We start from the raw sequence: 25,113 nt of genomic DNA, 5'->3' as shown, positions 1-25,113 counted from the left end.
AGTGAGGATTGAGGATGACTTCCTCTTCAATTAAGAGGGGCTCAAATTGAACAACTTATCATTGTAAAAGAAAAATAAAATATTAGACTCACTTATTTTGTTCAATGAGAAGTTTCAAAGTGTCTGCATTATCTAGATGTGCCTCACTTTGAATCATGAAGTAATAGTCACAGGATTTCTGAAGGCAATACTCGCTGTAACAATGACAAATTGCGAAATTTGAAAATAACCAGGTAAAAAAGAGGATTGACACAGAGGAGTGAAAAATATGAAGGGGCTTCAATAGTTGTCCCTTCAAAAAAGTAGGGGAATTTTTTTTGGCGCTTTTGATTTAAAATGACAGGATAGACAGCTAATAAACTTAAAGTTAGCAGCAAGGACCTTGTAAAAACATTTCAACTAAGAAGGTACTTATCCAAAATTAGTGATACATTTCAGAACTATTTTTGGAAGAAATGAGTCAACTGTAGAAATTCTAAATCGTGTTTTTTCTACGGCAATGTAACCAATAGAAAAATTAGAATTTTTTTGGGCGGGGGAGGGGGGGGGGGGTTTAGTGGCCATGTTGACGCAGAGCCCTGATTTCTTAGACGCCATGACCGATATCTTGGGTGCATTTGGCGCGTTGGCGCCTGTTAGTTTCGAGTACTGTTCCCAAACATCGCCATTATTGTCAGATACGACTGTACCTATCAGGACTGCGTGCAAATTGGAAGATTCAACATGGAGAATATCTGAGTGGACTGCTAGGGACAATCTATCATCTGCCAATATCAACATGTGACATGTTTTTTATTTTTATTTTTACATGTTTATTTAAGTTTCCAGGTAAAAAAAACAGACTTTTGACAAGCTTAATCTGTCGTGGACATTTTGTATTCAACATTGTGGCCTCAATGGCCAATTTTTTATTGGTCCCTTTTTATACATCCTTGGGATATTAAAAAAAGAACCCATCTGCTAAAGGCATTTAGTGGACTTTAAGATTTGAATTTATGTATGTTAAACCAAATTTTATGCTCAAGTGATGCTTTGGTGACCAAAGTATTGGTGGCCATGATGACAATTGTCTCTTCTACAAAGGACGTCAAAATAAAAAACGTATGCGGATTATGTCAATTGAAGTGCAGTTCTTGTTGTGTCCAAAATTTGTTTCCTCCATGAATAAAAAAATTGAAATACTTACACTGCAGCGGAGAGAGCATCTTCATAAGGAATATCATCTTCCGGGTTGATAGTTTTGATATGGAGGTAGTCAGATTTTTCTATGAAACTTTTCACTATTTCTTCATGGTAAGAGACCTAAAAAAAAAAACAAAATAGTTACACTTCAGCATGCAATAAACAAAAAGAACAAAGATCCTGTACGTTTAGGTGGAAAAAAAACCAATTAAAAGTAAGAACACTCAAAAAAACTTCAAAAGTGATACACAGCAACTGGGTGATTTTTTTATTCCCTAGTGTTTGGAAAGCTGCGAAGCTCTCCTGTGTAAAAGAAGAACCTTGGTGTCAGCAAGTTTAGCGAAGGAATTTTTAACAAGAAAAGTTGAAAAATCAATATCTAAGATTTCAACGATAAATGCCTTCCAGTATCCCAAAGAATAAGTTCCAAGTGGTTGGCCTATGTTTGATTTGATGAAGAAAATAAAGCTGCATTTCAATAAAACAGTGTTCAACCTTAAACTTGCAGATTAAAACTTTGGATAGCTCTTGTTAGGCTTGAAATTTGGCAGCGTTTTAGCACTGAATTTTTTTGCAAAGACTCGTTCACCCACAGAGAGCAATAACTTAATACTAAAATTTCAGCGGCAAGATCCATTTTCTTGTGAATAATAATAACATATTTCAATTCCGGGCGAATATTGAACTTTCCGTTACGATTCCAAGAGTTCAGTTCACTCAACAGAGTTTATGCAACTCATGCTGTTGCAATTTTGAAAAAATATATTTCATGACAAATTAAGGTAAAAAGAAAGTGAAATTTCACTTACATTATTGTACAAAAATAAGGATACTTTCTTTGGAGGGTAGTCCAGGGCGGTAACTTTAGCAAGAAATTCTTCGATGAAAGGAGTTGGTTTATCTATGAAAACACCAAGCAGGACGCGAGGGTAATTTTTTGGCTGAAAACAGAAGAAATTTACATGATTGAGAAGGAGCCGGATTTTGTAACACTTGCCTTGCTTTATTTGTTTAGTAAGAAAACTAATTAACATAAATTCTTGAGAATTTGTAATGTTTTTCTTGGAGTACCTAGATCAGAAAAGTACGGACGGATCTGTAATCCAAAAAATCCATCAAACCTTTACGTTGCCTCTGCAAATAAAGTTGGGGCTTTAAATGGCAATAAACAATATGATATCAAAATACCTATTGTTATTACATGTAAATTGTGTGAATAAAGAAACTTTTAAATGCGAAAGAGTATGTATAAAACTGTAGATGCTCCATTTAACATTTGTGATAGGGAACATGGAAAATGTAAGAGCCGTAGAATTACAAAATATTAAAGCTTAGAAAATGTTAAATTTTAGAAACAGGGCACAGGGACACTCACCTTTAAAGAGCTAAGGTCAATTTTATTCTCAGCACAAGTTAAACACCCAGCTTGAGGTGTCCATTTGTTGGGTAGATAGTTACCAAGAGTATTTAAGAGGTGTTTGCTTTTTCCATTACCCTGGACAATGAGAGGAGCCGTTGAGTGACGTTTGTTGTACAAGAAAGCACCAGTTTCATCATTCCACCTCACTTCAACATCGTCTGAATGAGTAAAAAAGAAGGGAGTAGAGTCAATTCAAAAACGCAAGACGTAAGGTTGCTTAAAATGAGAGAAACGGCAGAAATTTCTCCTCTATCAGTAAGATTAATGCAATTACAGAATAAGGTCTACTAGTGTAAGATATTCCACGGTAAATAGAACCATGAGCTAGAAAACTTAAAATCAAAATATTGGTTCCACTGCTGAACCTGCATTATCCTGCTCTTGAATATTCTCGGGTTCAGACTTCGCCAGTATTGTTGCCGCAGTAATATAAATTGATGAGGGTAAGTGGCACTATCTGCTGAAAATAATATAAAATCTAACTTGAATTTCCAACAGATTTGTTTGCAAAAAAAGGCATATTATCAGGTTCCTTCCCAATGCTGCAGTCAAATTCTTAAAATAGCTATTCATTTTTTTTTTCAAAATTTAAGATTTTACTTCTTATTTCGTATTTTTAAAGTTAATGCATATTCAATATGGGACTAAGTGCGTTACTAACATGATTTAAAACTCCTAACATAAGCAGGGGGTACATACTGTGCCTACCTTAACCAGGCTAATTGGACTCCAAATTTTCGGATTAAAATTTAAATTTACGCTATCTATATTCACTTAAATAAATTGCTCAGAAATGTTTTTTTGGAACACTGAGAAGAGTTTATCATCAAAGATTCGAATCCTGACATGTATGTATTTCCTTTACTCCAGAAAAATTTTCACCTGTTGCCTGAGATCCCTTTTTCCATAGACAGTTACAAACAATATGATTAGTAATATAAGTACACTTTGAGGTTAATCCCATCAAAGACTGGTCCATCAAAATTTTGGAGATGACAAAAAATCACACTCCGATGATGAAATTTCCAAACCATGTATCTAGATTGCTATGTTTCTAAATCTCATCTCTTCTTATGTTTTTAATAGAAAATGAATCAACATCATTCCTTGGCATTTTTACCGGATATTTTTTGACACAGAAAATAGGAATTATTGACGTTTTCAAAGAAGGCTTTAGAATAGCTCCTCTTTGAAATCATGGGGTGTGACAGGAAATTTGCAACACAACGAAGATGAATGATTGTGGAATAGCACCACAGACTTGTATGATTCCATTGAAACATAAAATTAAACCTTAATCACAAAATTTTCCAACAACCTTAGTACTTTGAATGATTTGATTACCAAACCCTTTCATCGAACCTAGCCAACTCATTCTGAAATTTTTGAGCCCTACTTCCAGATTTTTGAATTGAGGATCATATTATTGGCCAAAATTGGGACCCCATTCCAGAGGTCATTACAATTTACTTGCGCAAAATGAAAAATTCTGCTTCACTAGTTTCTATCCAATTCTTACCTTCTGCGAAAGACAGAGCCTGGAAAATTTCAGCTTTATAATCAAGCTTAATTTTATGTTTTGATCTAATGGCTTCATCCAAAAATAGTTTTGTGAACATTAACTGATCATCGTCCGAGTCCTTGATCGAAACAGCGCTTAAAAGTGTGTACAAATCATTGGCATACCCAATATAACCTGCAATGAAAAAACAAAAAAAAAAAAACATTATTGATTTCTAAAAAGTTTATGAATGACAGAATTTTTTATGGCTATCATACAAACGCCTAAACTGTTTTTGGTACATTAGTTTGCTTAAATACTTCCTACACAGACACGCAAATACCATTATGGGGATCAACTGAAACTGTTTCCAGTGCTTGGTAAAAATGAACAATGTCATCACCACTGATGCAATACAGACAAATAATGCAATGCGCCACTGAGTAGGCATATCTCAGCTTACAACATTGCAGACTTCTTGTCAAAATTTATTTTTTGAATGGAAAAATACTGGAAATTATTTCTTGAAAACTTCCTGATTTTTCTTCTCTGCGTGAGGAAAGTTCTGTGAAAATTTCAAAACATAGTATAGGTTTTTCTCCTTTAAAAAATAAACTGGAGGCGGAAATTTGAAAACATCAAAAATAAGCTACGCTTTCCTGCAGTTTCACTGTTGAAATATTCCAAAAAAAATAGCAAACATGAAGGTCATTAGTCTTTTGAAAGTTAAAATGTAAACGAACTTTCAAGACAATGACATAAATTTTTATAGAGGATGAGGGTCGCATAAGCCTTCAGCACCCCAACGAGTGTTTGTTCAATATTCCTCCTTTAATCAATACTACTAGTCATTAATGTTGGCTGGATTTGTTCATTTTTTGTCCTGAACTTCACCCATAAAACTAATGACTAGACTTGCAGCTGATAGTTGCAGTGATTATAGCCAACTAATCACGCATAGCCTTGTTGTTTCATCACTGAAGACGTCAATAAATCTATAAAAGCTTGGGCTATACTTTTCTCTAGGTCCTTCTACCATAGACCTGTGAGAGCTCCATGTAACACCTTTTAGCCCTTCAGACGCACTCTTAGTGTAACTTTCTTTTGTGAAACTTGTGAATCCAAAATTCTAATACACTTTAAAATTTTTGGTCCTATAAATCGTTCTCTCAACATTTTTATGCTCTCCCAAAAATTTTCCATTTATGTTATTACGAAAGCTTTTCATTCTTAAGTGGGCAATTTAAGGAGACCCTTCAGATCCTTCATCCATACGCAACAATGAGTTATGGAAACAGGAATTCAAGTACAGTTTAGACGTTCTTTAATATTTGAATAAATATTTGTAATTAGATTCTATTAAAAGATAGTAAGTTGTGAGGGTTTGACCCGGCAATCTTGTATCTATGAGAAACAGGCATGAATGTATTTTATGTACTTATATAATGAAGTGATATGTGCGTTGTATATCATAAGTTCATTGATGATGAAGTCTGGATGTAACAAGAACTATGTTTTGAGGTGCAAATAGTATGGGAAAGTGGTTCTCCAAAGAAGTAAAAAACGTTAATAGTGAAACCTTGATTGTGGCCGCGGGAAATAAATCGGATAGTGTGGTGGACCATGATGCCGTGCAATATGGAATTTTCTCATTAATGTTGTGCGTTTTAATCAGCGTTGCAGTGTACACTTACCACCAGAATTTAAATACTTATAATGAGAATCTGTTTCAGGGTAATCCTTGGCAAGCTTTGGATCTGGCCAAATGGTTGGCTCTGCTGTGAACACGATGCGGGCATCAAATTCTTTGAATTTACTGATGATATTGTCAACTGAGGAAAGCATAATAGTATCATACCTGAAAGTAAACAGCAGAGTAGAAATTAGAACCACAGTGAAAGAAACACTTAAAGAAAAAAACTAAGATTAAAATGAGTTTTTGGGAATCCTCTTTTACCGAAAGATGAATACAGGAAAAAACGAAGGAGTATTCAAATAAAGAGGTGAAAACGAACATTAACATCCTGTACAAAATATTAGCATGCAAGAATTGCAGGCAGAATTAGTCCTCCCAAAGAGAAAGCACCAAAACGGTTGTATTTACTTTTGAGTCTTAATGAATTCTGATACATTCGCAAATACTAAACATGAGACTTACCCATCAACGAACAGAATGATCAAATCAGGCATATGTTTATAGGACTCTAAGGCATCCTTCAGTAAATTCACTTTTAATCCGCCACCTGGACCGTACAGAACATCACCTCCAGTCCATCGTCTGCCCATCCCCAAAGTCTGAAAATATAAATGTTTTCCAATAAACAAAATGAGGATGTCAAAAGATAAGTGTAAATCTAGCGTTTTGGAACTATCTATTGATGAAGTATATGTATTTTCATGATTTTACCACGTTTACCATGTTTTTTATGTTTTTTCGTGACTTTTAGTGTGGAATAGATTTAATAACATCATTGTGACTTCCATTTTCCTTACACTTTTATATTATTTCAATTGTTTTTCTGATTTTTTACGTGGAATTGATAATTATCCTTCCATTCATGTACTGTTTGAAGCTGCTTAACATTTTAGATATGTTTATAATTATTTATCTGTTAATACTAATACTTGTAGGATTTATATATGAATGATGACTAGGATTATTACATTGAGTAATCTAGGAATTAAGGATAGGAGTTCAGCAAAATGTATAAATTGCAATTATAACTTAACAAATTAAAAGTGGAACCACGAACTTTCTAAAATTATGAGTGTTAGTTTTCCAGTTCTGATTCCTATTTGCAATAATGGAGGAGGAGTAATTATTTATACAATCAGACTAAGATGATTGAGACAAAACTCAGGGAATGTCTTTAAAAAGGGACTCTTTTTTTTTATTTCAACTTTGTGGAGACCTGTCGAAAGATAAAAGCTGACCTGGAGTTTAATGAAATTTAATTCAGCGGAACTTCTGAGTTGCTTGTATGCATCTGTCTCATTCGTTGCTACAGTGAAAGCTAGAAATTCTGCAACAAAACAAAAAAACATACAGAATTACACAACAGGAAAAATAGTAGATGAAAGCTTCAGATAAGGGATGAGAAAAAGAGAGAACTCGTTGGTAAATAACTAGAAGTGAAATGAATCATGTTACACTGGAAGAACCACTATGCAATGGGTTTCGGGGATCAAAGGTCCATTAAGCGTAAAAGTGTAACCAGTTTTCGACAGGGCTACATGGCTGAAGATGTGAGGTTTTTTCTTATAAGAGAAAATACACTGATCTAGTCTCATTCAAAACAGCTGCTGGTTCAGTTTCCGAAAAACAGGATCGATTCCCTTTATAATAACTCCATCGAATACATCACACAGGCTACAAAAATAAATAAAAAGAGGAAAACAAGAAAAGGGTGTAATTCATTGAACAAATATATTTAAGTAATAAATAAGAAGAAAAAAACGACTCTGGAACAAATTGAACAGTGCAGAATCCTGGAACTCTAAATTTTATTCTGAACTCAAATATCCTTTCTTACGATTTTTAAATTCGCAATTTAAAAATTTGGGAAAACCCCTCAGGTATTTTTGTGACATAAATTCGATCAATCCTGGTTAAAAACACAATGCCCTGTTAAATTAAGAGGCAAACATGAAGGCTTCGTCATTTAAGTTGATCAGTTCGGAATGTGCCGGGATGGGTTTTGAAAACCGTTCACGCAGAGACAGGAACATTTTGAAACGTTCGTGAAGAACTATTGGACCACTCTCGTCCTTAAACACTTAAAAATACCTGCGACTGCAAGGTCAGTCATTGCAGAGCCGAAGCCTACTTATTGGCACATGGTGTCTACAATCCTCAGTTTTCTCATTCCCGAATAATGCCCAGCTTTTCCCTGAATTCTAAGGGTGTTCGTGATAGAAATTTGGATATTCTTATTTTCGAGAGAAAATATCATGACGGAAGTTCAAGGGTTTCATCTCATTTTTCTCCGGATTTTCTTGGAGAAAAGAAGAAAACTAGATTTTTCTATAGAGTTCAGGGCAGGGTGTTTACTGAAACAGGCTGATCAAAAATAAGTACTTTTACAGTACTTCTTCAGTACCTTATCAAGAAATTCAGTACCGCCTCCAACAGAAAAATTCCATACTTTTTCAGTACCTCCATTTGACGAAATTCGAAAAATTTCAAAAATTTGAAAATGCGACAAAAATGACAAAAAATTAAACAAAATTCCGGACCTTTTTGCGGAATTTCCGCACTTTTTCAGTACTTCCGGACCGCCCTGAAAAAGATCAGTACTATTTCCGGACTTTCCGGACTTGTAGACACCCTGTCAGGGGGAAATCATTAATGTGTTCCTATTTCGTGATGATTCTTAAAGACCCAATCAACGCGGACCACAAGGTTGAAAAATATAGTAAAGCTTCGATTGCCCGCAATTCGGATTATCTGCGGTTTTTTTTTGGTGGCTTTGCCTCAAAAGCGTTGCAATTTGTTGGCGCAAACTTTTGTAAAAAAAAAAAAAAAAAAAATTCCTTCCAGAAGTGTTCGGCAAAATAACTTGTTAGAGGTAAAATGTATTCATTTTAAACAAATAATTACATTTCTGTCGGTTATTTAATCAATAAATCGAACATCCTTTTCAATCTGTATTCCTGGTCAAATCGCTTGGTTTCGGATTATACGCGGTATAGCTCCGGTCCCAATAACCGCTGATACTTAATCGAGACTAGACTGTACTATAAAAAATAATATTTCCGGAGATTTTCTGGTTTTCTAGGTCCTAGATACGATGGCCAGCAGAGGCAAAATCGCCTATCGCGAGAAAAGAAAGCGATGGAGAAGTTAAAAATACACGAGCAGAGCAGAACTTGCAAGTTATTTCCGGGCTTACGCGACTGGTGCACAGTGGGTCGAGGCAATTGGAGAGATCGGACATGGATTTTTTTACTAAGACTGCAGACTTCATGTTTATTTTGTAACATTTTAAATTCTAAAGAGTACACTGGGAAGAAAATTTCATGCGGAAACCAATGGAACCACTTTTAAAACCTCAAAGTTTTGTGTAACCGGAGTTATAAAGCTTTAACAGTTTCCAAATTTTGTCCGACCTCTCCCCTCGACTCGATTCGCTGTGCGGCGTGATTATCGGAGGAATCGTAAACATTATCGACAATGTAAACAAAGCGCGAGACGCTGCTTGGGGAGGGAGATCCTATTCTTGCGGGGATATTTTGCGCACTCTTTCGGGACAAAAAGAGTCCCTTCCGACTCGGTCACACGAAACTCATATAATGGAGATGTTGCATGTGTGAGGAATTTGCGATTTGACTGTTGATTCTTATGTAAAAGTTCGCAAGAAACAAGATGGTGCCACTGGTTTTATCTGAAATCAACTCCCAGGCTCAAAAAAAGCTCTCAAGTTGAGGCCAAAATGGAGGGGATATCCCACCTTACCCTGAGAATCCACCTCTACATCAAGACAAACTCTCCATGCAAAGATAGGGAGCAAATACATTGACAGGGCTGCCACTTTATTTGGGGACTCCAAAACTGAAAACACGGCAACACTGCTAATGTATTTGCTGCCTATCTTTGCATGGAGAATTTGTTTTGATGTAGAGGTGGACTCTCAGGGTAGTGTAGGATATTCCCTCCATTTTGTCCTCCTTTTGAGAACTTTTTTTGAGCTTGGAAGATGATTTCAGAGAAAACCAGTGGCACCATCGTGTTTCTCGCGAACTTTTACATGGTCAAATCGCAAATCCTTCACACATGCAACATCTCCATTATCTTGGACGGTGATCGGATATTCCTTTTACTATAATCTTTGATAGTGGCTCAATCAGGACCAGCCTAAGTGTACTCATCGATCGCGGATTGTTGCCCCATGTCAATCGAATGTTCGGTTTGGAAAAGCGAAATTTCGGTTCGTAAGCAGGAGTGCAGAAAGTTCACGAGCCTGCGACCTGCGTTGGCGATGGGCAAATTGTAAAAAAGAAATAAAGCGAAATTGTATCTCTTCTTTACAATATTGTCTGTTGACTGTCCCATACAAAAGATTCTAGTGGGAAAATTGCGTAGGCCACGAACTTGAATAATGGCTGATAAAAAATGGTTTGCGTTTTGATCAAATAGCGCTCCATTTTTGCCTACACCTTTCGCAATTGTGTGCGCGCGTAGCCCTACAAGTAGCGCGCGATCTCGGAAATTATTGTCACCAGAATTCGGAAGTCGAAAAGCCGAGAACGAGCTTCAATCGTGTTCCGCCGGCGCAATGCATGAAGTATCCCACTAGTATTGCAGGCGCTTCCCGCGATCGTTTTTATGGCAATGTTCCAAGTTCCGGAAGATGATAAAAAATGGTTGACGTTTTGATCAAATAGCCCCCTCCCCCACCCCCTCAGAAGCTTTTCATTAATTAAACTTAGATTCCTCAAGGTCGACTCTATTTTTACAAAAAAAGGAATTTAATAAACCCAATCCGATATTATCAATCATTACATTTCAGGAAAACTCTTTCACTCAAATTGTGGTATAAACGGGACAAAGATTCAAGGATAATGACGTGCAGTCCTCCTTTTGCGGCGATTTTTGCGGCGCGCCTTCAATCCGGCTGGCAGCAACATGCCTACACCCGTGGTCGAATAGTTGTATCACTGCGCCTGCCGTGAATGATATCAAATATCCTTTCCTACACGCGTAGGGAAGCGTTTTTAGCTCCGACTGCAACGTTGCAGATCTCAAATAATGTCTTATTTTTAATCCTTCTTGTTACGAAAGGCAAAAACAGTATTTCTAAACAATTTCTGCGGATTTTCTATCGTCGCCGGAAATTTTGACGCAATATTTTCGCTCGTTTCATACCTCATTTTTAAAAAAAATTAATTTTATAAACACAATCCGAGATTCTCAATCGTTACATTTCAAGGATACACTTTCACTCAAATTGTGGTAAAAACGGGACAGAGAGTCAAGGATAATGACGTGCAGTCCTCCCTTTGCGGCGATTTTAGCGGCGCGCCAGCCAGGGAGATCGCACGGGACGGGACCCGAGTAATTGCTGGAATGTGGCGCGCCTTCAATCCGGCTGGCAGCAACATGCTTACACCCGTGGTCGAATAGTTGTATCACTGCGTCTGCCGTGAATGAGTTCAAATATCCTTTCCTATACGCGTAAGGAAGCGTATTTCGCTCCGACTGCAACGTTGCAGACCTCAAAAAATGTCTTATTTTTAATTATTCTTGTTACGAAAGGGAAATACAGTATTTCTAAACAATTTCTGCGGATTTTCTTTAGTCGCCGGAAATTTTGTTGCAATATTTTCGCTCGTTTCATACCTCATTTTTAAAAAAAAAATAATTTCATAAACCCAATCCGAGATTCTCAATCGTTACAATTCAGGGCTACACTTTGACTCAAATTGTGGTAAAAACGGGACAGAGGGTCAAGGATAATGACGTGCAGTCCTCCCTTTGCGGCGATTTTAGCGGCGCGCCAGCCAGGGAGATCGCACGGGACGGGACCCGAGTAACTGCTGGAGTGTGGCGCGCCTTCAATCCGGCTGGCAGCAACATGCCTACACCCGTGGTCGAATAGTCGTATCACTGCGCCTGCCGTGAATGAGTTCAAATATCCTTTCCTACACGCGTAAGGAAGCGTATTTAGCTCCGACTGCAACGTTGCAGATCTCAAATAATGTCTTATTTTTAATCATTCTTGTTACGAAAGGCAAATACAGTATTTCTAAACAATTTCTGCGGATTTTCTTTAGTCGCCGGAAATTTTGACGCAATATTTTCGCTCGTTTCATACCTCATTTTAAAAAATTTAATTTTTTAATAACAATCCGAGATTCTGAATCTTTACAACTCAGGGATACACTTTCACTCAAATCGAGGTAAAAACGGGAAAGAGAGTCAAGAATTATGACGTGCAGTCCTCCCTTTCCGGCGATTTTAGCGGCGCGCCAGCCAGGGAGATCGCACGGGACGGGACCCGAGTAATTGCTGGAGTGTGGCGCGCCTTCAATCCGGCTGGCAGCAACATGCCTACACCCGTGGTCGAATAGTCGTATCACTGCGCCTGCCGTGAATGAGTTCAAATATCCTTTCCTACACGCGTAAGGAAGCGTATTTAGCTCCGACTGCAACGTTGCAGACCTCAAATAATGTCTTATTTTTAATTATTCTTCCTACGAAAGGGAAATACAGTATTTCTAAACAATTTCTGCGGATTTTCTTTAGTCGCCGGAAATTTTGATGCAATATTTTCGCTCGTTTCATACCTCATTTTTAAAAAAAAATAATTTCATAAACCCAATCCGAGATTCTCAATCGTTACAATTCAGGGCTACACTTTGACTCAAATTGTGGTAAAAACGGGACAGAGGGTCAAGGATAATGACGTGCAGTCCTCCCTTTGCGGCGATTTTAGCGGCGCGCCAGCCAGGGAGATCGCACGGGACGGGACCCGAGTAATTGCTGGAGTGTGGCGCGCCTTCAATCCGGCTGGCAGCAACATGCCTACACCCGTGGTCGAATAGTCGTATCACTGCGCCTGCCGTGAATGAGTTCAAATATCCTTTCCTACACGCGTAAGGAAGCGTATTTAGCTCCGACTGCAACGTTGCAGACCTCAAATAATGTCTTATTTTTAATCATTCTTGTTACGAAAGGCAAATACAGTTTTTCTCAAGAATTTCTGCGGATTTTCTTTAGTCGCCGGAAATTTTGACGCAATATTTTCGCTCGTTTCATACCTCATTTTAAAAAATTTAATTTTTTAATAACAATCCGAGATTCTGAATCTTTACAACTCAGGGATACACTTTCACTCAAATCGAGGTAAAAACGGGAAAGAGAGTCAAGAATTATGACGTGCAGTCCTCCCTTTCCGGCGATTTTAGCGGCGCGCCAGCCAGGGAGATCGCACGGGACGGGACCCGAGTAATTGCTGGAGTGTGGCGCGCCTTCAATCCGGCTGGCAGCAACATGCCTACACCCGTGGTCGAATAGTCGTATCACTGCGCCTGCCGTGAATGAGTTCAAATATCCTTTCCTACACGCGTAAGGAAGCGTATTTAGCTCCGACTGCAACGTTGCAGATCTCAAATAATGTCTTATTTTTAATCATTCTTGTTACGAAAGGCAAATACAGTATTTCTAAACAATTTCTGCGGATTTTCTTTAGTCGCCGGAAATTTTGATGCAATATTTTCGCTCGTTTCATACCTCATTTTTAAAAAAATTAATTTTATAAACCAATCCGAGATTCTCAATCGTTACAATTCAGGGATACACTTTCACTCAAATTGAGGTAAAAACGGGACAGAGAGTCAAGGATTATGACGTGCAGTCCTCCCTTTGCGGCGATTTTAGCGGCGCGCCAGCCAGGGAGATCGCACGGGACGGGACCCGAGTAATTGCTGGAGTGTGGCGCGCCTTCAATCCGGCTGGCAGCAACATGCCTACACCCGTGGTCGAATAGTCGTATCACTGCGCCTGCCGTGAATGAGTTCAAATATCCTTTCCTACACGCGTAAGGAAGCTTATTTAGCTCCGACTGCAACGTTGCAGACCTCAAATAATGTCTTATTTTTAATTATTCTTCTTACGAAAGGGAAATACAGTATTTCTAAACAATTTCTGCGGATTTTCTTTAGTCGCCGGAAATTTTGTTGCAATATTTTCGCTCGTTTCATACCTCATTTTTAAAAAAAAATAATTTCATAAACCCAATCCGAGATTCTCAATCGTTACAATTCAGGGCTACACTTTGACTCAAATTGTGGTAAAAACGGGACAGAGGGTCAAGGATAATGACGTGCAGTCCTCCCTTTGCGGCGATTTTAGCGGCGCGCCAGCCAGGGAGATCGCACGGGACGGGACCCGAGTAATTGCTGGAGTGTGGCGCGCCTTCAATCCGGCTGGCAGCAACATGCCTACACCCGTGGTCGAATAGTCGTATCACTGCGCCTGCCGTGAATGAGTTCAAATATCCTTTCCTACACGCGTAAGGAAGCGTATTTAGCTCCGACTGCAACGTTGCAGACCTCAAATAATGTCTTATTTTTAATCATTCTTGTTACGAAAGGCAAATACAGTATTTCTAAACAATTTCTGCGGATTTTCTTTAGTCGCCGGAAATTTTGACGCAATATTTTCGCTCGTTTCATACCTCATTTTAAAAAAATTTAATTTTTAATAACCAATCCGAGATTCTGAATCTTTACAACTCAGGGATACACTTTCACTCAAATCGAGGTAAAAACGGGAAAGAGAGTCAAGAATTATGACGTGCAGTCCTCCCTTTGCGGCGATTTTAGCGGCGCGCCAGCCAGGGAGATCGCACGGGACGGGACCCGAGTAATTGCTGGAGTGTGGCGCGCCTTCAATCCGGCTGGCAGCAACATGCCTACACCCGTGGTCGAATAGTCGTATCACTGCGCCTGCCGTGAATGAGTTCAAATATCCTTTCCTACACGCGTAAGGAAGCGTATTTAGCTCCGACTGCAACGTTGCAGACCTCAAATAATGTCTTATTTTTAATTATTCTTGTTACGAAAGGCAAATACAGTATTTCTAAACAATTTCTGCGGATTTTCTTTAGTCGCCGGAAATTTTGATGCAATATTTTCGCTCGTTTCATACCTCATTTTTAAAAAAAATAATTTCATAAACCAATCCGAGATTCTGAATCTTTACAACTCAGGGATACACTTTCACTCAAATTGAGGTAAAAACGGGACAGAGAGTCAAGGATTATGACGTGCAGTCCTCCCTTTGCGGCGATTTTAGCGGCGCGCCAGCCAGGGAGATCGCACGGGACGGGACCCGAGTAATTGCTGGAGTGTGGCGCGCCTTCAATCCGGCTGGCAGCAACATGCCTACACCCGTGGTCGAATAGTCGTATCACTGCGCCTGCCGTGAATGAGTTCAAATATCCTTTCCTACACGCGTAAGGAAGCGTATTTAGCTCCGACTGCAACGTTGCAGACCTCAAATAATGTCTTATTTTTAATCATTCTTGTTACGAAAGGCAAATACAGTATTTCTAAACAATTTCTGCGGATTTTCTTTAGTCGCCGGAAATTTTGACGCAATATTTTCGCTCGTTTCATACCTCATTTTTAAAAAAATTAATTTTTAATAACAATCCGAGATTCTGAATCTTTACAACTCAGGGATACACTTTCACTCAAATCGAGGTAAAAACGGGACAGAGAGTCAAGAATTATGACGTGCAGTCCTCCCTTTGCGGCGATTTTAGCGGCGCGCCAGCCAGGGAGATCGCACGGGACGGGACCCGAGTAATTGCTGGAGTGTGGCGCGCCTTCAATCCGGCTGGCAGCAACATGCCTACACCCGTGGTCGAATAGTCGTATCACTGCGCCTGCCGTGAATGAGTTCAAATATCCTTTCCTACACGCGTAAGGAAGCGTATTTAGCTCCGACTGCAACGTTGCAGATCTCAAATAATGTCTTATTTTTAATCATTCTTGTTACGAAAGGCAAATACAGTATTTCTAAACAATTTCTGCGGATTTTCTTTAGTCGCCGGAAATTTTGACGCAATATTTTCGCTCGTTTCATACCTCATTTTTAAAAAAAATTAATTTTATAAACCAATCCGAGATTCTGAATCGTTACAACTCAGGGATACACTTTCACTCAAATCGAGGTAAAAACGGGAAAGAGAGTCAAGGATTATGACGTGCAGTCCTCCCTTTGCGGCGATTTTAGCGGCGCGCCAGCCAGGGAGATCGCACGGGACGGGACCCGAGTAATTGCTGGAGTGTGGCGCGCCTTCAATCCGGCTGGCAGCAACATGCCTACACCCGTGGTCGAATAGTCGTATCACTGCGCCTGCCGTGAATGAGTTCAAATATCCTTTCCTACACGCGTAAGGAAGCTTATTTAGCTCCGACTGCAACGTTGCAGACCTCAAATAATGTCTTATTTTTAATTATTCTTCCTACGAAAGGGAAATACAGTATTTCTAAACAATTTCTGCGGATTTTCTTTAGTCGCCGGAAATTTTGATGCAATATTTTCGCTCGTTTCATACCTCATTTTTAAAAAAAAATAATTTCATAAACCCAATCCGAGATTCTCAATCGTTACAATTCAGGGCTACACTTTGACTCAAATTGTGGTAAAAACGGGACAGAGGGTCAAGGATAATGACGTGCAGTCCTCCCTTTGCGGCGATTTTAGCGGCGCGCCAGCCAGGGAGATCGCACGGGACGGGACCCGAGTAATTGCTGGAGTGTGGCGCGCCTTCAATCCGGCTGGCAGCAACATGCCTACACCCGTGGTCGAATAGTCGTATCACTGCGCCTGCCGTGAATGAGTTCAAATATCCTTTCCTACACGCTTAAGGAAGCGTATTTGGCTCCGACTGCAACGTTGCAGACCTCAAATAATGTCTTTTTTTAATTATTCTTGTTACGAAAGGCAAATACAGTTTTTCTCAAGAATTTCCGCCGATTTTCTTCAGTCGCCGGTAATTTTGACGCAATATTTTCGCTCGTTTCATACCTCATTTTTAAAAAAAAATAATTTCATAAACCCAATCCGAGATTCTGAATCGTTACAATTCAGGGATACACTTTCACTCAAATCGAGGTAAAAACGGGAAAGAGAGTCAAGGATTATGACGTGCAGTCCTCCCTTTGCGGCGATTTTAGCGGCGCGCCAGCCAGGGAGATCGCACGGGACGGGACCCGAGTAATTGCTGGAGTGTGGCGCGCCTTCAATCCGGCTGGCAGCAACATGCCTACACCCGTGGTCGAATAGTCGTATCACTGCGCCTGCCGTGAATGAGTTCAAATATCCTTTCCTACACGCGTAAGGAAGCGTATTTAGCTCCGACTGCAACGTTGCAGACCTCAAATAATGTCTTATTTTTAATCATTCTTGTTACGAAAGGCAAATACAGTATTTCTAAACAATTTCTGCGGATTTTCTTTAGTCGCCGGAAATTTTGACGCAATATTTTCGCTCGTTTCATACCTCATTTTTAAAAAAAAATAATTTCATAAACCCAATCCGAGATTCTCAATCGTTACAATTCAGGGATACACTTTGACTCAAATTGTGGTAAAAACGGGAAAGAGGGTCAAGGATAATGACGTGCAGTCCTCCCTTTGCGGCGATTTTAGCGGCGCGCCAGCCAGGGAGATCGCACGGGACGGGACCCGAGTAATTGCTGGAGTGTGGCGCGCCTTCAATCCGGCTGGCAGCAACATGCCTACACCCGTGGTCGAATAGTCGTATCACTGCGCCTGCCGTGAATGAGTTCAAATATCCTTTCCTACACGCGTAAGGAAGCGTATTTAGCTCCGACTGCAACGTTGCAGATCTCAAATAATGTCTTATTTTTAATCATTCTTGTTACGAAAGGCAAATACAGTATTTCTAAACAATTTCTGCGGATTTTCTTTAGTCGCCGGAAATTTTGACGCAATATTTTCGCTCGTTTCATACCTCATTTTTGACGTGCAGTCCTCCCTTTGCGGCGATTTTAGCGGGCGCGCCAGCCAGGGAGATCGCACGGGAACGGGACCCGAGTAATTGCTGGAGTGTGGCGCGCCTTCAATCCGGCTGGCAGCAACATGCCTACACCGTGGTCGAATAGTCGTATCACTGCGCCTGCCGTGTATGAGTTCAAATATCCTTTCCTACACGCGTAAGGAAGCTTATTTAGCTCCGACTGCAACGTTGCAGACCTCAAATAATGTCTTATTTTTAATTATTCTTCTTACGAAAGGGAATACAGTATTTCTAAACAATTTCTGCGGATTTTCTTTAGTCGCCGGAAATTTGTTGCAATATTTTCGCTCGTTTCATACCTCATTTTAAAAAAAAAATAATTTCATAACCCAATCCGAGATTCTCAATCGTTACAATCAGGGCTACACTTTGACTCAAATTGTGGTAAAACGGGACAGAGGGTCAAGGATAATGACGTGCAGTCTCCCTTTGCGGCGATTTTAGCGGCGCGCCAGCCAGGGAGATCGCACGGGACGGGACCCGAGTATCTGCTGGAGTGTGGCGCGCTTCAATCCGGCTGGCAGCAACATGCCTACACACGTGGTCGAATAGTCGTATCACTGCGCCTGCCGTGAATGAGTTCAAATATCCTTTCCTACACGCTTAAGGAAGCGTATTTGGCTCCGACTGCAACGTTGCAGACCTCAAATAATGTCTTTTTTTAATTATTCTTGTTACGAAAGGCAAATACAGTTTTTCTCAAGAATTTCCGCCGATTTTCTTCAGTCGCCGGTAATTTTAACGCAATATTTTCGCTCGTTTCATACCTCATTTTAAAAAATTTAATTTTTTAATAACAATCCGAGATTCTGAATCTTTACAACTCAGGGATACACTTTCACTCAAATCGAGGTAAAAACGGGAAAGAGAATCAAGAATTATGACGTGCAGTCCTCCCTTTGCGGCGATTTTAGCGGGCGCCAGCCAGGGAGATCGCACGGGACGGGACCGAGTAATTGCTGGAGTGTGGCGCGCCTTCAATCCGGCTGGCAGCAACATGCCTACACCCGTGGTCGAATAGTCGTATCACTGCGCCTGCCGTGAATGAGTTCAAATATCCTTTCCTTCACGCGTAAGGAAGCTTATTCAGCTCCGACTGCAACGTTGCAGACCTCAAATAATGTCTTATTTTTAATTATTCTTCTTACGAAAGGGGAAAATACAGTATTTCTAAACAATTTCTGCGGATTTTCTTTAGTCGCCGGAAATTTTGTTGCAATATTTTCGCTCGTTTCATTACCTCATTTTTTTAAAAAAAATAAATTTTCATAAACCCAATCCGAGATTCTCAATCGTTACAATTCAGGGCTACACTTTGACTCAAATTGTGGTAAAAACGGGACAGAGGGTCAAGGATAATGACGTGCCAGTCCTCCCTTTGCGGCGATTTTAGCGGGCGCGCCAGCCAGGGAGATCGCACGGGACGGGACCCGAGTATACTGCTGGAGTGTGGCGCGCCTTCAATCCGGCTGGCAGCAAAACATGCCTACACCCGTGGTCGAATAGTCGTATCACTGCGCCTGCCGTGAATGAGTTCAAATATCCTTTCCTACACGCGTAAGGAAGCGTATTTAGCTCCGACTGCAACGTTGCAGATCTCAAATAATGTCTTATTTTTAATCATTCTTGTTACGAAAGGCAAATACAGTATTTCTAAACAATTTCTGCGGATTTTCTTTAGTCGCCGGAAATTTTGCCGCAATATTTTCGCTCCTTTCATACCTCATTTTAAACTCCAAGCCTCCGAATTCGAAAGGCCGGAAACAACAAAAAAAAAATAAAGAAAAAAAACCCAGGCCGGACGGTTTGAAAACATATAGTGCTACACTGCCGTGCGAAGGAAAAACGCCGTATGAACATTCGAGAGTTGCCAAATTTCCTCCGATAAAATATGTTTTTCAAGGAGATTTAAGAATACTTTTCCTAGAAACCTTCAGGAAATTTAGGTGAAGTTGCGAACAAAATAATCTGAAAAATTGGGAGAAAAATAATCATAAGTTTTCTCGAAAATGTGTATTTAATCAAAGTAAATTTGGCAACGCTTGCTGATTTTGTGGGGGGGGGGGGGGTCAAATTGATCCTATCCTAATATCTGGCCTTAGCCTATAATAAAGGTATGTCCAGAAAAACGAAACAAAACATCAAATTTCTGAAGGATAAAAAAAATTATGCCAGCTCTGATGATATAATTAATTTTTAAAGATCGAGATCCGTCATATAATGAATACGGCGATTTTCCTTAGCACGGCAGTACAACAGAGATTGGAGCGGAGCTAAAATTTTTCACTGTGCGCTATTCCCGGTTTGCCAGGATGGAAACAAATGACAATCCATACCGGGAACCACAGTCTGGCCGAACGGAGACGCCACTGAAAATGCTTCGTAATCGAAATAGGTCATCGAGGGCGAGAAAATGGCTTTCGTGAGAAAAGAATCCGAGAGAAGAACGGAAAATAAGAAAACGCAGCGAAGGTTTCGTCACGAGAAACGGCGAAAGTCTTCGAACGACCGTAGTCGACCCAAATCGATTCCAATCCTGCTATAGGGGTTAAAATGAGAGAGATAGAACAAAATAAGAAAAAAGGTCGTCGCGTCGGTAAATTTTGTATTTGCGAAAGACTAAGTACTTTAATCATGGCTGCTTTCAAAACAATGGTAATCAAACAGAGCTCACCTTCCCCCTATTTTCCTCAGGATTCGCAATGAACAGTGCGATCAATGTTTTCTATTTAAACGGAAATTTAGACGTAATACTGAGAGACCGAAATAATAGAGGATACAACTATTCCGACGTCTAAGTAGCCCAAATTGCATAACCATCGCATTGAAGGCGAACTTATTTTTCCCCTGTATTTTCACTCGTTTGGCATCCTCTAACGATTTGCGAGGAGAATCAGTGCGAGAATCATGGCTTCATGATTGAAACCATGCAGATCGGCGAAAAATAATGGGAAAGACACCGCTGTGTTTCTTTTTTCTACTTTATTTTTGAAAATTAAATTCAACAATTGCTCAAGAAATTTTACAAAAATCTAAAAATCCCATTCTATCAAATCTCACGTTAATTGGACTGCATGTTGCAATTTGGACCTATAAATTCTGGCTCATCTGAAAAAACACTTATGTGCATAGGGAAAACTAATGGTACATACGTTGTTTTTAAACCGGGCCGGAATTTATAGGTCCAAATTGCAAAATGCAGTCTAATCGTTCAAAACGTAGGGGTTTTTCAATCACTTTAATTCGGACTACACTTTGTAATAAGTACGAAACCACTATTTCCGGCTCTTTTATAAAGGAACCAACTGTATAGGGAAACTGCTGGCTTAGATACTTGGGCACCATCGTGTAAAAAGGAGGCTGTTGAAGAAATATGACTGACAGATCCGTGATGATCGTATGGTTCTGTTCTGCTAAAAACGATATCTGAGATTTACGTTTGGCAATAAGGAACCATGATCTGGTTCCCACTGGATCACCGCGTGCCTGCTAACGAGTTCTTATGCCCACTCACGCGCCGTTTCCCAAACCTCGGTCACTTTGAAGCGGAAAGACCTCTTTTTCTACTCTGTTCATTTATGCATAATGCCATTCAAATGTTGTTCTTAAAATCAGCTGCAAATAGAGACCTAGTGACAAAATGTATTCCGATTGTGAAAATTCTTTTCGGGCGACATTAAAGTATTCAGATTGAAATCTTGAAAGTGAGCTGATTATGCGACCTGCACCCAAAATGAACTAGAGTGATGAATTGGATCGCATTTTGCAATAAGGGACCACTATCTCTGGCTCCCCCATAAAAGCACACATCTACTTAGGGAAACCAATGGCATGTATGTTGTTTCTTAAATGGGCCAGAAATAAAGGTTCCTTCTTGCAAAATGTGAACCAATTATTGCAACAGTTTTGACGCAAGATTCCTCGAAATCAATCGAGAGTTTGACTTGTAATTAGGACCTGATTGACCTGGTCTAACTAAGGAGACTAAAGAGGAAGCATAAGGGACTTTCGACTTTCGAACTTTTTGACGGTGCAAATCGGCAATCACATAACTCGGTTTGCGGCGTCGTAGACTTCCTGCCATACTTTATTTTTTAAACGGAAAACTACTCGACGGGAATTCTTTAGAACTGCCGAGATTTTTCTTCTCTGTGCGGAGAAAATTCTGCAAAAACTTCAAGGAATGATACCAATTTGTTCTCTTTTAAAGTAATAACATAGAGGCGGAGATTTGCAGACACCGCAAACGAGATATGTGATTGCGGACTTACGCCCTCGATTTGCCTTAAATACCCAAACATTTTCACGAATTAAAAAAAAAATGTGATAAAATTTTGTGAAACTTCACAGGGATGAATAATCTCGATGAAACTTCACGTTTCTGTACCGTTTTTTTTTCGAAAGGAATCCCAGTTTGAGCACCACCGGGAATCAACCGCTGATTCCTGCAATTCACAAGCATGTAAGTCGACTCCTTACTGATACAGCAATTATTACAGACTTCACGAAGCCCTCGAAATAAACACGATACCTATCGATGGATCAATACACCCTGAAGGTTCACGGCTAAAACATCGAATGAAATCGAAAATCGAAAATCGACTTGTTCCTGGAGCATGAGCCATGCGAGGGGCCGGATGGCAAGCACTTCCGCTTCGAAATGGATGGGGAACGCGGACCACCGTCAGATAACGTCCATCTTCCTAGTTTGCCGCACAGATCGGTTCTGGAAGGGATCACTGGTGATTCTCTTCTGTGATCGACGTAAAATGAAGGATTTAATGACGAAATATTGCATCTCAGCCGGGAGATTTTTATTCCTGACAAGTTTTCTGGAGCTAATTTCGTTGAAAAAGGATCCACTGACGAAATATCGCCGATGAAACCAGACTAACACCCATATCTTAAACTGCAACACGGAAGATCTAATACAGGGTGTCTCAGGATTAGGATTAAGTACGATTATTGAAGGAGTCGATTCTTTGGGTCAAAAAAAGACGTTTTCGCGGTACAACTTTTTTTTGCCCCCAAGAACGCTTTCCCTGGGGGCCACGGCCCCCAAAGTTGGAGTAAAAAAATCGTCTTTCTAACACTGCGAAAATGTTTATCGACCAATATTAATGAAAATTGGTAAACGGGGGTGATTTTTAGCGCTTTTTTCATTTTTGACCTCCAAATTAGGAACAACGCAATTTGAGGAGGATTTGGGGGGTATCGAACCCAAAAGTGGCCAAAATTAAAATTTCCAGCGATAAAAATTGACTTTTGACGGCACTACTAGATTGAACGTTGAAAAATGTTGAGAAAATGTGTCTTGCGTTTATGACTCATCGTTTTCGAAATAATAGGGACTGAATGGAGCGCGAGTGGGCGCGAAGAGGGTGGGGGGGGGGGCTGGCCCCCAGGGAAAGCGTTTTTGGAGAAAGAGTTATACCACAAAAACGTCTTTTTTTGACCCAAAGAATCGACTCCTTCAATATTCGTACTCAATGTCGTCCTGGGAACCCTTTCATATTTTTCTTTAATGTACAAAATTGGCATGGCGACGTAGAGTTAGGAAAAAAAGAAGAAGAAAAAACCCCGAGAAATCTGGTAGGAAACTGATTGCGTGGCCGCTCGCGTGAGAGTCGGGAGAAGCTAAGAAATTTGGGGAGGGCATTTTTTTAAGACCTATCTCGATCAGTTTTGCCGACAACTAAGTAACGTAAAAACGCGAATACGATGAGATGTCCGGCCGTTTCATGAACGAACTGGAAATCTTTCGAGCGTGTTATTTTCGGGCAGAGAACTATATTAAGAAGCACGTTGTTTCATGTAGAGGCGTGCTGTTGAAAAACATCAAATCATGGGGACGGCAAATATTTTATCAGCATCGAATTTTCCGGGAGAAGTCGAAAGGGACACCTTGCACCCCCCTCCCCCTTCCTAAATTTGAACAAGGTGCTTTTCTTGGGGTAACTCTACAAATTGCCTGAGTGCAGAAAATGCTGGACGACACGCTGGCGTTTTGGAATTTTTTGACTCCTGAAAAATTTTGAGCCATATTTGAACACCTTCAAAGGGAGTCAGATGGCACCCTCTAGGAAGGTTTAAACTTGCCATGGAGCAAAGACAAGTCCAATTCAAGTTCGAAAGATGAGAGGACTCATGCTCAATTTACCTTCTGCTAACAAACAGCATGTGATTGAATAAGTGAGGATTTTCCCTATTTAAACTACTAATTATAAATATGGGGGAAAATGGCATTAGAATGCATGGGAAATTTTGTGGAAAGAGGGCTTTTTCAAGAAGAAGACTGAAAACTTAATGAAGGCACCTAGGATTTTAGGATCTCCAAATAAATATTTTGAGAAGGACATCAATCAGTTCAATCTGACAGCATGGACTAGCATAAATCCAAGCGACTGAAATCTATGAGTGTAAATAAAATCCATGACAAAGCTTTCTCATCATGAGTCAGGACAAAATTCAAGTAAATTCCAAATGGCTTTGAAACAGCATAACTCAAAAGTGTAATACTTAATAACATTTAGATTGCCTTACTCTGATGAGTTTTGATAGAACATAATTTGACGTAAATGATAACATATGATGCCAAGGAGAGCTGGCTGGCTCTCCTTGGACAAAATGCAATGCAATGCATTGCAAATGCACAGTTACGTCATTTAGCATGGAAGAGAAGAGGGCACATGACCACCAGATCCATCAGGAGTTCGATAATATTGAGCACCGACTTAGTCGCAACTTTTCATCACCCCCATCTCCGTAGAAGTTTCCTTACTTTAAACGGTATCTTCTGCATGTTTACCAAACAATAGTCTTGAAAGAAAGTACAACACATGGACGTACCTGGTATTGCATTTGATTCACTTGATTCACTTCCAGGGGAACTCAAAGTGTGAATGGCAAAATACGATGTTGAGATTAAGCCCAATGTTAGAACGTAGATGAGGCAGGAGCAGCACGCCGCCATTTTCGTCAAAACAACACACTGCACAAAACTTAGAATGATCTTGGTTTTGGTGATTGGAAGCTTGTGAAATTACATTTTCCAGGAATAACCATTAGATTTCCTTGAAAATTTTAACAAACCCTAAGATTCTCATCGAGATGGTGGAAATCACTTGATCACAGTGGTGGGGGATCCTGTGTTTAGACTAGAAGTGGTGACTGAAAATAGATAAAAAATATAAGCACTGGGCAAGTAACTTCAGAACTACCTGCGTCGAGAAAATTGAATTTTTATCACATTACGGGAAGACGCGTGTTGCTCATTCGGCAAAAGCAAAGACGAGGAGAAAATGTAAACAAAGTCGACCATTTGCCAAATCGGCCAATGAACTTCTTATTTTTCAAAGATGGCGAGGTTGATGAGAGGTGAGATATCTGTACTCGACGATCTCAACAAACACAACGTAAACAAAAGTTTTAGCGGGAAAAGATTAGAGGAGAAGA

General features: G+C 39.9%; 1 protein-coding gene across 2 annotated transcripts in view; it reads right to left on the bottom strand.

The window, feature by feature from the left end:
• Plod (procollagen lysyl hydroxylase) overlaps nt 1–24,998 on the bottom strand; it is a 60,636-nt gene extending 35,638 nt beyond the window's left edge. Inside the window, exons 1-9 of one of the 2 annotated variants that reach the window (XM_019056761.2) lie at nt 24,508–24,998; nt 7,038–7,126; nt 6,262–6,398; nt 5,798–5,961; nt 4,122–4,298; nt 2,558–2,760; nt 1,992–2,123; nt 1,187–1,302; nt 93–194 (exon numbers count right to left, since the gene is read on the bottom strand). In XM_019056761.2, coding sequence (XP_018912306.2) covers nt 93–194; nt 1,187–1,302; nt 1,992–2,123; nt 2,558–2,760; nt 4,122–4,298; nt 5,798–5,961; nt 6,262–6,398; nt 7,038–7,126; nt 24,508–24,631 — 1,244 coding nt within the window. In that variant the 5' untranslated portion in view covers nt 24,632–24,998. The remainder of the gene's footprint in view (nt 1–92; nt 195–1,186; nt 1,303–1,991; nt 2,124–2,557; nt 2,761–4,121; nt 4,299–5,797; nt 5,962–6,261; nt 6,399–7,037; nt 7,127–24,507) is intronic. The other variant, XM_019056760.2, reaches the window with a different exon arrangement.
• Between the last annotated feature and the right edge of the window lie 115 nt (nt 24,999–25,113).

This window comes from Bemisia tabaci, chromosome 5, assembly GCF_918797505.1.
Source record: "Bemisia tabaci chromosome 5, PGI_BMITA_v3".
Lineage (NCBI taxonomy): Eukaryota > Metazoa > Arthropoda > Insecta > Hemiptera > Aleyrodidae > Bemisia > Bemisia tabaci.
Note: the sequence above shows the minus strand (reverse complement) of the source record. Positions and strands in the feature narration are given on the sequence as shown.